The 13,187-nt window shown below is 42.2% G+C and overlaps 1 protein-coding gene across 1 annotated transcript in view; it reads right to left on the bottom strand.

The window, feature by feature from the left end:
• si:ch211-266k8.4 (carabin) overlaps window positions 1–13,187 on the bottom strand; it is a 49,984-nt gene that overhangs the window by 26,371 nt on the left and 10,426 nt on the right. Inside the window, exons 9-10 of the mRNA XM_046347237.1 lie at window positions 12,473–12,590; window positions 10,006–10,115 (exon numbers count right to left, since the gene is read on the bottom strand). Coding sequence (XP_046203193.1) covers window positions 10,006–10,115; window positions 12,473–12,590 — 228 coding nt within the window. The remainder of the gene's footprint in view (window positions 1–10,005; window positions 10,116–12,472; window positions 12,591–13,187) is intronic.

A 13,187-nucleotide genomic window follows, 5' to 3' on the forward strand; every position in this document is an offset into this window, starting at 1 on the left:
CAGCAGTCCTCAGATTCGTCTGATATTGCTCAAAGGGACTTTTTCCTGCTGATCAACTTCGGATGGGGCCACAGTGTCTCCTGACCCCTCCTGTCTCAGCCTCCAGTATTTATGCTGCAGTAGTTTGTGTCGGGGGGCTAGGGTCAGTTTGTTATATCTGGAGTACTTCTGTCCAATTGCTGGTGTCCTGTGTGAATCTAAGTGTCATTTATGAACGTTCTCTAATTCTCTCCTTTCTTTCTCTCTCTCGGAGGACCTGAGCCCTAGGACCGTGCCCCAGGACTACCTGACATGATGACTCCTTGCTGTCCCCAGTCCACCTGGCCATGCTGCTGCTCCAGTTTCAACTGTTCTGCCTTATTATTATTCGACCATGCTGGTCATTTATGAACATTTGAACATCTTGGACATGTTCTGTTATAATCTCTACCCGGCACAGCCAGAAGAGGACTGGCCACCCCACATAGCCTGGTTCTTCTCTAGGTTTTGGCCTTTCTAGGGAGTTCTTCCTAGCCACCGTGCTTCGACACCTGCATTGCTTGCTGTTTGGGGTTTTAGGCTGGGTTTCTGTACAGCACTTTGAGATATCAGCTGATGTACGAAGGGCTATATAAATACATTTGATTTGATTTGAAAACACCAACTATGAACAGACTAAAATGAGAGTGTGCATTTATCATTAGGAACACATTGATAAAACTCCTCGTCATCATTCTGGGAGAGCAGTGTTGAACTGAACTTGTGCCAAGACATTACAGGACTCCAGCCTTCCAAGGCACACAGGACTAATTTCATCCCCAAACTTAATGATCCCAATTCATCTATAAGTACTGTACAGTGTGTGTGGTCACTGGCCTAATGGTGGCTTTATTGCCTTCATACAATACATGACTGTATCAGTGTATGTATCTTAGGGCAGAATGTTGGTGGTGGAAGAGTATAAAAGGGTAATCCATAGGGAAAAAGATTTAGAACCTCTGTAGGATTCCCGATAGTGTGTCTGTGCATCCCAGGTATATCACAGATCAGAGCCAATAGACATGTCGAAGCCTCGAACCTATAGGCCTACATTCCTGAGAGACTACAAGGAAACTACAGTTAGTTCTATAATAACAATGGCTGACAAAAGTAATTAATGCGAAAGCTGCTAGGTCATCACCACAGATAAGCAGTGAAAACACATTTCTCCCCTGAAACTGATAGCAATCACTTCCTCTCTGATGCACAGACAAACATCATGTTGGCCCTGCAACCTGTTGCCACGGCACCTACGGACAGATTAAACCCGTCTGTGCTGATGCATGTCCAGCAACGCCACATACACTAGGTCAGCACTAACAGTCGACTACTCGAAGTAGCTACTTAAGGTTCGGATGGCAACAGACCTTTAAGGGCCTTTACACCTCATGATTAACTACAACATTGGTGTGGATTAGGAAACATGCCATTGTACAGTCATAGCAAAGCCTGGTGTAGCCCTAAACAACATTGTGAATTTACATTATGCTAAATAATGTACTGTAAAAGTCAAGCCAATAGGGCACATGCTGCAGCATTAGCATCAAGAAAGCCTAGTGTTCTAGTCCTATGATTAGCATGGCATTGTTGTGTGGTCTAAAACTGGAGTGCCCTAAGGCCAAAGCAGTTCACTGAACTGAACTTGCTGGTGCCGTCGGTCTTTACATCACCAATATAGTGCAGCCTAAAGGGGTAGAGCTAACATTCATCAACACAAACCAATACATACGATCCCACGATATCCATGTAGCACCACATTTGACAGGCAGGATATCCTTCCTCAGCTTCACATGCCACAAACCGGAAAGAGAAATATGAATTGCTTTCCACAGGGTGCCGACTGCATGAAAAGACACAGACATTTGTAGCCACAGGTAAGAGAAGAGATTTAGATTCATTATATTCCATATAGAGAGTAATGGTAATGGCATATTTTTGTAGGCAAGAGACTCGGTCATGGCTCGTTGGCGAAAGCCTAGATGAAATTCATATTTTTTTGATAAATGACAAAAATAAGGTCTGTAGTAAACAAGCTTAGGAGATCTTATACGCTTTGTTCTATGAGAATCAGCTAACTTCACTTTTCTGAATTTTTAAGCATTTATGTAATTAAATCAAGCACATAAAGGATTAATAATTCATAAAAGGCCATGTTAACTGACATCTCATAGAACTTAATGTATAACATCTAAACCAGTGTTAACCTCAGACCTTATTTTTCAACAATTATCCCAAAGCCCCATAGGAGTGGCTGAACGAACCAGAGAACTAATTTCCGTTTTTTTAGAACTACAAGCTGGCGAACTTGACAGTGTACATGAATGTCAATGTACATGAAGTCATTACTGTGTGTATAATGCCAAGCGTGCTATAACATTTAGATCACTTTAAGAGACTAGAGCAATTTCAGTCAATCATATTCCAAATGACCACTAGAAAAGACCAAAGACCACAAGCCAAACATTAAAGATGGGCGTCTAGTTGAGGATGTGGAATTACGAGGGAACACAGCCTGTATTTATGCCCTGGGTCACAGTCATGGTTAACGACAAACTTACAGGAGCTGTGTGGACTTGCAGACATCTTATCAGTCTAGCTCATCTCCTTAACATCAAAGATTCCTCATTCGAAAGAACCTGCCCACCTTCACAGGCTTTGGCCTGTGGGGAAACAGAGTCAGGGAGATATTTGAGGAGAATAAGCCCACATTCAAGTCTAAACCCCCTGAATGAACAGATAGAGCAGCTTGTTCATGTCATATTACTCTATCATTTCTAAAAGGTTGCCTGACAGCTGGCAGGTTAATAGATATTGAGGTGAGCCAGTAAAAGAAAACAAAAAAGAAAATATCCGGTTATCAGGTTGTTTAGAAAAGTGCACACCACTTAAGTTGACCAAAAATGAGATGTTAACACCTTGCAGAGCTTAGGGAAACTTCAATCACTTTAAAGGTCAAACAGACAAACAGGCTGTTGAAATGTCCTAGCGGAATAGGTGAAGTGGCGGTGTGGAAGAGAGGGCAGAGGTCCAAAGCAGCAGGAAACCTGATAAAGGTTAAAAGGAGCTCAAACAGGACAACGGCTACAAAGCAGCCAGGGACGGAGCCAAGGAACACAGCAGAACAATACTAAATAAGTAGTTACCTGTGTACGAAAAATGCCTGTTTTCATAAGATTTTTTTCCATAAACTGAGTCAACTTACATTTAAAAAAAAATTAAAAAATAATACAACTAAAGTAGACAAGACCAGGCAACATTAGTATCAATGCATGGTCCGTTTTTACCACTGAAAAGACATCAGAATAAGTGAGGTGTATAGTGATATGAAGATTATCTAGCTCCGTTTCACTGTACTGCTTTGCAACCCAGTTACTCCCAAGTTATAGTAGGCCTACAATAGAAAAGGTGTCAGTTATGTCAACATCTTACAGCATGCTCAAATTTCTCTTATTCATTTTCGTAACGCAATCCACTTAGACAAAGAGATCTCAACTGCTTCAGTGTCTGATTAAGAAATGAGGGATTGAATAGTCAACTCATCCTTCCATCTGTATAATAGCCTTTCTGGATCAATTCAATAAAAACCAAAGGGATTTTAATTTCTCACATGCCAAGACCTAAAACAGTGTTATAACTGCAATGCATACAAACAGGCTGCTTCCTCCTTTAGGACAGCAAGACCGTAAGCTTTTCATATGAATCCTTTTCCAAATATCCAGGCATAAACTGGCAATTGCAAAACATGGTCCTAATTGCATTGAAGGATGATCACCTTGCTTTTCAATACAACAGAATCCTGTGAACACACCACACATGGGCCAGTATCGGGAAGGTAGTCTATTAGATGCCCATCACCTTGTTAGAGCCTCTTCTAAAAGAGTGAGGGGGACAAATAGAGTCTCGATCACCTTTCTCTAACGCATGTATTCGCTCATTTCTCAGATTTATTGTCAACTGTCTGGAGCCCTAACAAACACGTAGGGCCTTGAAAATTGCATTCTCACATAATCAATTATTGTTGATACTTGTTACACCAAGATCTCAAAAGTGTCTGAGGGGAGCTGCTACCGTTTCACGATGTTACAGTATCTAAACACAAAACCTAAGATCTCTTTCATATAATAGACTGATGTTTATTATGAGGCAAAGAAGTCATTATCCAAGGGTAGATTCCCCATCATGAATTTGTTTTCTGCACATTAATAATGTTCCTGGCAGCCTGTTTGTTGAGCAAATATTAAATTGGCACAAGCGGACGCGTCAGATGTAAGCTACCAAAACTTCCCACTTCGCAGGGTGCTAAACAACTCCCAGTGTGCATTCCTCCACACAGAAATAAGAAAACTCAAGTATAAACCAACACTGCCCTCTGTTTTAATAGGACTCTAAGTCTGCTGCAAAGTCAAGGGTCAGACTGGGGGGGCCAAGAAGTGTTAGTGGAGACCAGGGAGGGGGAGCTGCTTTACATCCATTCTAAAACGCCATTTTAAAAAGGACCCGGACAATAACTCAACCTCTTTACCAGCTTTTTAATTTATGATGGCAACACACTGACAGAAGCAGTCTCCAACCACCAGCTCAGAAAGAAATGACAGGCTGTGACATACACAGGTCTTATCCTCTCACTCGGAGACTGCCAAGACTGCACAGCATTGTTTTTGACGTGGGCGTAGACATATGAGGCAGCTTCATCCCCTCCGGGGACCTGACGAGGCAACTCCAAGAAGATCAGGCCCTGCCTTGAAAATAACAGTTTATCTTCTCCAGATGGCTGACAGTCACATAAATACCCACTGCATAAAATCTCTGCCCTTTGCATTGTATAAAGGCCCGTCACTTCCTGAAGGAGACAGAAACACAGTACTGAGCCCAGCATACACGACTGATCATGATCGCAAGTTTGCACTTTGGCTCTATAAACAGTGGACTGTAAGCACATCTTAACCCCTCAATAAGTAAACATTATCAGGGAAATAATAATCGAGGCCTCCTGCTGGGGCTGGTTCCCCTGCATGTGCACCAATTCAGAAGATCTCCCATTCTGGTAAACCTGTTGTGACAGTCCTCCTCAGGGTAACCACATGGGTGACTGGAGATCAAATCTAATTTTATTTGTTACATGCACCGAATAAAACAGCTGTAGACCTTACCGTGAAATGCTTATTTACAAGCCCTTAACCGCTCTACGGCAGCGGTTCCCAAACTTTTTATTCATTCAACCTGCAGCTGCCCTCTAGCACCAGGGTCAGCACACTCACAATGATGGCAAGAAAACAACATTTGAAAGCATGACCCAGACACACACTAAACGATACATTTATTAAACATAAAAATTAGTGTGAGTTTGTCACATCCCACGAGCTGGGTTGTGACAAAGAGCGCTTATAGGACCAGGGCACAAATAAATAATCAATAATTTTGCTCTTTATTTAGCCATCTTACATATAAAACCTTATTTGTTCAAAAAGTGTGAATAACTCACCACAGGTTAATGAGAAGTGTGCGCTTGAAAAGATACACATAACTCAATTTTGGGTTGTATTGGAGAGAGTCTCAGTCTTAAATAATTTTCCAGTCTGTGCCTGTATTTATTTTCATGCTAGTGAGGGCCTGAGAATCCAAGCTCACACAGGTACGTGGTTGCAAAGGGCAGCAGTCTTTTAACACCGCGATGTGCCAAGGTAAGAAACTCTGAGCGTAGGCCTATCCAGAAATCTGCCAGTGGCTTCTGATGAAATTTTCACAGAACCGCTTGTTGCAATTTCGATGAGGCTCTCTTGTTCACGCCGGTGCTTTGCTATATCACATTTGATATAGGTGAGGAAAAGGTGAGGAAAAAACATCCCCCAGATAGGCAGTCATGTGAGAAACTCGTCATCATGCAAGCGGTCAGACAAGTGAAAATTATGGTCAGTAAAGAAAACTTTAAGCTCGTTTCTCAATTTAAAAAAAAATGTCAATACTTTTCCCCTTGATAACCAGCGCACTTCTGTATGTTGTAAAAGTGTTACATGGTCGATGCCCATATCATTGCATAGTGCAGAAAATACACCAGAGTTCAGGCACCTGACAAAGTCAACCATTTTCACTGTAGTGTCCAAAAGCCGTCAGGCATTCCCTTGTCAGGCATTCCCTTGTCAGGCATTCCCTTGTCAGGCATTCCCTTGTCAGGCATTCCCTTGTCAGGCATTCCCTTGTCAGGCATTCCCTTGTCAGGCATTCCCTTGTCAGGCATTCCCTTGTCAGGCATTCCCTTGTCAGGCATTCCCTTGTCAGGCATTCCCTTGTCAGGCATTCCCTTGTCAGGCATTCCCTTGTCAGGCATTCCCTTGTCAGGCATTCCCTTGTCAGGCATTCCCTTGTCAGGCATTCCCTCTTGGTGGATGCTGCAGTTTGCCCAAGTAGCGACGTGAGCTACAGCTTGCACAGACGTTACCACTCCACTATGTCTCCTTGTCATGGCTTTTGCACCATCAGTACAGATACCAACACATCTTGACCACCAAAGTCCATTTGATGTCACATAGCTGTCCAGTACTTTAAAAATATCCTCTCATGTTGTCCTGGTTTCCAGAAGAGGATGTCTTCCTTAATTGATCCCCCATAAACGTAAATGGACATACCACCACGAGTTGTGCCAGGCCCGCCACATCTGTTGACTCATTCAGCAGTAATGCATATAATTTACTGGCTTGTATGCGAAGTAGTAATTGCTTCAAAACATCTCCTGCCTTGTCACAGATGCGTCGTGAAACAGTGTTGTTGTGATGAAGGCATTAACTGCATTGTCCCAGCCATATCCGCAGCAGCAGGAAGAATAAAGTCCCCCACAATTAGTATGGGGCTTGCCTGTCCTAGCCACTCGGTAGCTTACCATATAAGATGCTAGTAGTCCCTTCTTATTAAATGGTATCTGTTGCTTTTATACATGTCTTACTACTCTAAAGTCAACTTTATTCTCGCTACAAAACCTCCTTTGGCTTATTTTTCAAATTGTCATGGTTTGTTTCTAAATGGCTGCACAAAAGAGAGAAGTTTTCCCACGAGAGAGTAACGGTTAATGTGATTGGATGTTAATTATTTGACTAGGCTAACTGTATTTGACAGTGTGTTGTTATTTTGCTGAACACTAGATGGTTTCATTTTATTTTTGGCAGTGAAACGAAGCTACTGAGGCGGGGGGAAAAAACTCACCCAAATGTATAGCCCTGTTTGAAAATATAAATGGACTGACGGAAAATATATATATTTTATATATTTTTTTACATGTTAATCACATTTTTATTTGGAGTACCCCCGACAGCATTGCACGTACCCCTGTTTGGGAATACCTGCTCTATGGGATAAGTGTCCCCCCACAGGACAGTTGAGCTAGCGTAGGCTAATGTGATTAGCATGAGGTTGTAAGTAACAAGAACATTTCTCAGAAAAGACATAGCTGATATAGCCAGAAAGCTTAAATTCTTGATAATCTAACTGAACTGCCCAAATTATAGTAGCTATTACAGTGAAAGAATACCATGCTATTGTTTGAGGAGAGTGCACAGTTATGAACTTGAAAATGTATTAATAAAGCAATTAGGCACATATGGGCAGTCTTGATAACATTTTGAACAGAAATACAATGATTCATTGGATTAGTCTAAAACTTTTCCCATAGACTGCTGCCAACTAGTGGCCAAAATATTAATTGTGCCTAAACTGGCCTTCCTCTCACATTTCAAACATTTTTTTTTCTTTGTACCATCTTTTACCAGATCTGTATTTTTTTCTCCTACATTAATTTAACATTTCCACAAACTTCAAAGTGTTTCCTTTCAAATAGTATCAAGAATATGCATATTCTTGCTTAACGTCCTGAGCTACAGGCAGTTAGATTTGGGTATATAATATTAGGCGAAAATTGAAAAACAACCAACAACGCCGTTTTAAGAAAATGTAGTTAAGAAAATATTAACTAAATACATTTTTAAAAAGAACAATAAAATAACAAAGGGGAACCAATACCGAGTCAATGTGAGGGGGAACAGGTTAAAATAAAATAAAAAGTTGAGGTAATTTGTACATGTACAGCAGCTTGTGAAAGCATTCACCCCCTTTGGAATTGTTCCTATTTTGTTGCCTTACAACCTGGAAATAAATGTTTATTTTTTTGGGGGGGGGGGGTTCTATAATTTGATTTACATAACATGCCTACCACTTTGAAGATGCACACTATTTTATTGTGAAACAAACAAGAAATAAGACAAAAACAGTAAATTGCCACCCCCCCCCTGCTTCATTGAGGACAGAAAGCAAGAGCGCTGTACTCGCCATCAGCTGAAAACTCACGTCAGAGAAACACCAACCATCTATCCTCATTCTCTAGAATGGACAGGCCTGTCAAGTGCTGTTGATCATTCAAACTAACCTTAATTAACACTTCCAGTAAAAAAAAAAAAATGTAACTGGTTCTGAAAAATCTAGACTCTTGTGTACCCAAAACAGTTCCATCCTTTTTTGGAATTCCTCAGTCTGTCATAGTATCTATAGTGCAGGTTGTCAAAAAGGACTGCAGACTGGAGGAGGCTGGCTCTGAAGGCCTGGTTACTGAGGGGCTTTTGATTTAGCTCCTTTCCACCTGGAGCAAGAGAGGCAGCTAGCTTAACAGCAGGTAGTGTGGATGACTCATCCTGACTCACACACACAACAGCCTGATGAGATATTCACATAGTAAAATCTGCTGCTGTGCTGAGCCTTTCAATTAGCTTTACAGTGGGGCCCCTGGTCCAGACTGATCCTTACTGACAACAGGGTCTGCGGCAGCCATTTTGCAGCCATAATGTGACTCACTGACAGGGCCTCCAGGAGTCTCTCCCAGTCAGAGCCAGGCCGTGACTCAGAGCTGACAGTGCTCACGTGTCAGATGGCAATCCAGCATGTCTGGTGTGAAGATAAAACTACAATAGGGAGGGGGTATGTCGAGGAAGGTACTGAATAACTCAAAATATGTTATTTTGTCTGCCAAGAGGGTGGACACAAACACGGCGACACGACTCAGACACTGAAATCTAAAGGGATTTAAAGTGTTGCTCATGCTGGCGACAACGGTAATGTAAGACCTGGGATCATATCAGCACAGAGTGCATAGCAGATAATCAAGGAGCCATTTCACTCTCAGAGAAATTATCATACTTACTGTGCCTGAGACTATGCCAGGATGATGGCTAGTCACCGCAGCTGAAGGGGAGGGAATGATGATCTCTCACACACAAAGGGTCTGGCCTAACCCAGTTAATCTCTGAATGCTAAAATCACGGTCATCCATTAGTAACACGGGTTAAAGCACTACCCACAGGGCTGAGCGGCAAGGCAGTGAGTCGTCATGTCAAAGTTCCTGTAAAAAACGCTTCAAGTCATCACTGATAAAAAAACTAAGAACTCCAAAGAGAGAGCACATGATCTAAATGGTGTATCAACCAATTTTCTACAAAGCGAAAAGGACAAAAACAGAGGGTAGAAAAAAAAAGAGAACGACAGAATCGTCCGTTTCACTTTTTGTCATCGATCTTGACAAAATTGGCGACACAAAGCGCATACATTACATTGAGGTTTGTGAATCATCCCCAAGGTCCAAGTAAAACAGCTCTGACATTTAGTCAGGATGAACAAATGTCTTACAGGCTCACCCAACCAAATCCATGACTACCATGGACCACCAGATAAGGCCTTGACACTGAGGACTGTGCAGAGTGAAAGACCATCTCAGGTTACTCTGTCAGACCTTCCCACTTATCCTTTAGTTTCCCACCCACTTTTCCCGTTGCAGCATCAGGGCCTGTCATTGGTCAAACACAGAACGCAGGAGGAAGTCCGGTAGAGTAATTTAATTGTACCACTACAACAATGTGTGTCGGTTTAGGGCTTGTGATCATTTCTACACCTGTTGTATTCGGCGCATGTAACAAATAAAATGTCATTTGTTTTATGTGCGTGTGCGTGTGTTACCTAAGTGGTGTCCCTCGGTCTCTTCCAACACCAGGCTGTTCATGCATTTGATCTCCCACTCCTGTACCTCTGTGCTCCACAGGGCTGGGAGCAGGACACAGTGCTGAGAGCTGGAGGGGACAAAAAGGGCCTTACATTAGTACCAAAAAGCTTCTTAAATCATCTCCTCATTCAACTTTGATCAGCCATCACATCAGTTTGAAGCAATACATGGCAGTTGGCTTTATAGGTGGGAGAAGAAGAAAAACATGCTAAATTGAATTGCCATCAAGACTCAATGGCAATAGTCAAACCTTTGATACAGCGCATTCTGAAAGTATTCAGACCCCTTGATTTCACTCACATTTTATGTTACAGCATTCTTCTAAAATTGATCTGTTTTTTTTCTCAACAATCTACACACAATACCCCATAATGACAAAGCAAAAACAAAGTTTTAAAAATGTTTTCAAAATTATTTTATAAAGTATTCAGAATTATTTTATAAAGTATTCAGACCATTTACTCAGTACTTTTGACAGTGATTACAGTCGCGAGTCTTCTTGGGTATGACACAAGCTAGGCACACCTGTATTTGGGGAGCTTCTCCCATTCTTCTCTGCAGATCCTCAAGCTCTGTCAGTTTCGATGGGGAGCGGCACTGCACAGCTATTTTCAGGTCTCTCCAGAGATGTTGGATCGGGTTTAAGTCCAGGTTCTGGCTGGGCAACTCAAGGACATTCAGAGACTTGTCCCAAAGCCACTCCTGCGTGTCTTGGCTGTGTGCTTAGTCATGTCATTGTCCTGTTGGGTCGTTGTCCGGTGAACCTTCACCCCAGTCTGAGGTCTTGAGTGCTCTGGAGCGGGTTTTCATCAAGGATCTCTTTAAATCTTTCCCTTGAACCTGACTAGTGTCCCATTCCTTTCCACTGAAAAACATCCCCACAGCATGATGCTGCCACCACCATGCTCCACAGTAGTGATGGTGCCAGGTCTGAATACTTTCCGAATGCAATGTATATCATGGTTACAAAAGCATTCAGTTAAAAAGCCCTTTGAGCTGAGACACAGCTTGTCCCTATGTTTCACATCACGCTGGCTCTTACATAAAGCACCGTGAAAAAGTGGCTGCATTGATGTGGGCTTGTCAGTGGAACAAACAAATGAGCTGTCAACTCCTCAGGCAGAGGGACGTGTCAATAGGCCTGAATGGAGATAAGGGGGGAAGGGGTGGGCAGTGATGGACAGAAACCAATAGATTAAATGGATGAAAGAAAGTCCTTTGTTAATCAGAAAATTGTCTATTGGCATTTCACTTGTCCACCTTCTCCACTCTGTATTAAAGCAGATAGGAGAGCCTGACCACAGCCAAGGATTTTGAGTTAAAGCCAGGGTTAAATCAGGTCTCCTGAAAATATTATATTCTCAATGGGGTGAGAGAGGATGTTTTTATGCTCTAATCTAACCAGCTGACTGCTCATAGCCTAATCCCTCTGTATAGATGACTCTCTGACCCTATACTTTTCTGCTTCCCCTCCCCCCACTCTCACTGGACAAGACAGGCTGTGGTTTCAGGTAGCTTGTTTCTTCCTTTCGTAAGAGGATCCTGGTCTGAGACAGAGAAACCACTTAGCCATGACCTCACTGGGCTGGCACACAGATGCCAAGCTAGAAACAAGAGCCCTTCAATGTGGCATGTGGCTCGGTGCCTGCTGACGACTGTCACAAAGGCAAAATATTCAAATGTGAACAACAAAAATTAATGACTTGTTTTGCAGGAAACATCCTCAAATAATATCTAAATTGTATATTGCTTTGTAAAGTAATGCTTCTAATAGAAAGGCAAGTTAAATATACTAGTCGAGACCTACAACAATCCAAAGTTGGGCAAAATCAATAAACATCCTATAGGTCCCTAATATGCCATCTAAATCCTACAAGGACACCAACAAAACATTAGCAAGGCACCGTTGCTATAACGACTTCCCAACCCAATAAAACAAAGCCTGGAAATCAAAGAGCTCTTAAACTCCATTGATTAACATGCTCATGGGACTCAATGCTGTTCCTCCCACAGTAACAAGAGGCTAATCCACAGTTCTTTGGCCAAAGTAAACATTGTAGAGAGAAATATTTCTTCAAAAGAGAGGCAGGCAAGAAAATGATTAAAAGGATTTGGTTAAGATATTAAAACAAATATGATAACTGCTTCACATCATGAACTGGCCAGCCACTTATATACACAAACCCAGTGCCCTTGCCATGTTTCAATAGGGACCGCTAGACGTCAACAAAATATGTTTAACTACTGACACTATATTGACTGATCTGCACGAGACAAGTCTATTTAAGAGATGCTTGTATTGAAAACCAGAACTAAAATGGCTGTCCACTAAAAGCAAATGTATATAATGTTGCCTATGATGATTTAAAACTACTCGTGGGCCCAAGTCTCTGTGTTTTTGAATAAGGATCACGTAACACTCACACATCCACAGGTACCCTTAGCAGCAGGGGTAGCACGGCAGCCTCGTCAGTCAGGTTCATTAGCCGAGACTCCAGCAGCTGAATGATGGTGAGACCAGTACGGAACACAGCAGAGAGGCCTGGACACAAAGAAAGAAATACAGCTGGCAAAACAGCACAAACAGATCTGGGACCATTTAGTCAATGACCGTCAGTATAGTAAAAACTCTAGATAGTGAGATAAGCAGGGACCTCTAGGACCTGTGAGCATGTTTAGAAAGCAAACAAATCAAACTTATTGACAAGATTAGCATAAAACAAACATTGAGCCTTCATATTAATGTATAACAGACAAAATAATGAAAGAGTCGCTGTAGTTTTGAGTTCTGCAAAGGGAATGTGGAAGAGTTGAAAACATTTTTGGACAAGCCACCTTGTACCGACAACCTGGATGGTAAATTGCTGAAGACTGTAGTGGAATACATTGCGAATCTGGTTTGCCACATCTTCAATTTAAGCCTAGAAGACGGTGTGTGCCCTCAGGCCTGGAGCAAGGCAAAGGTAATTCTGCTGCCCAAGAATAGCAGAGAACCCTTTAAAAAAGGTTCAGCCTCCCAGGTTGCGCAGTGGTCTATGGCACTGCATCGCAGCACTAGGTTGTGTTTCGGGGGACGCATGACTTTCGACCTTTGTCTCTCCCGAGCCCGTACGGGAGTTGTAGCGATGAGACAAGATAG

The sequence above is a fragment of the Oncorhynchus gorbuscha genome, linkage group LG01 (assembly GCF_021184085.1).
Source record: "Oncorhynchus gorbuscha isolate QuinsamMale2020 ecotype Even-year linkage group LG01, OgorEven_v1.0, whole genome shotgun sequence".
NCBI classification, from domain to species: Eukaryota; Metazoa; Chordata; class Actinopteri; order Salmoniformes; family Salmonidae; genus Oncorhynchus; species Oncorhynchus gorbuscha.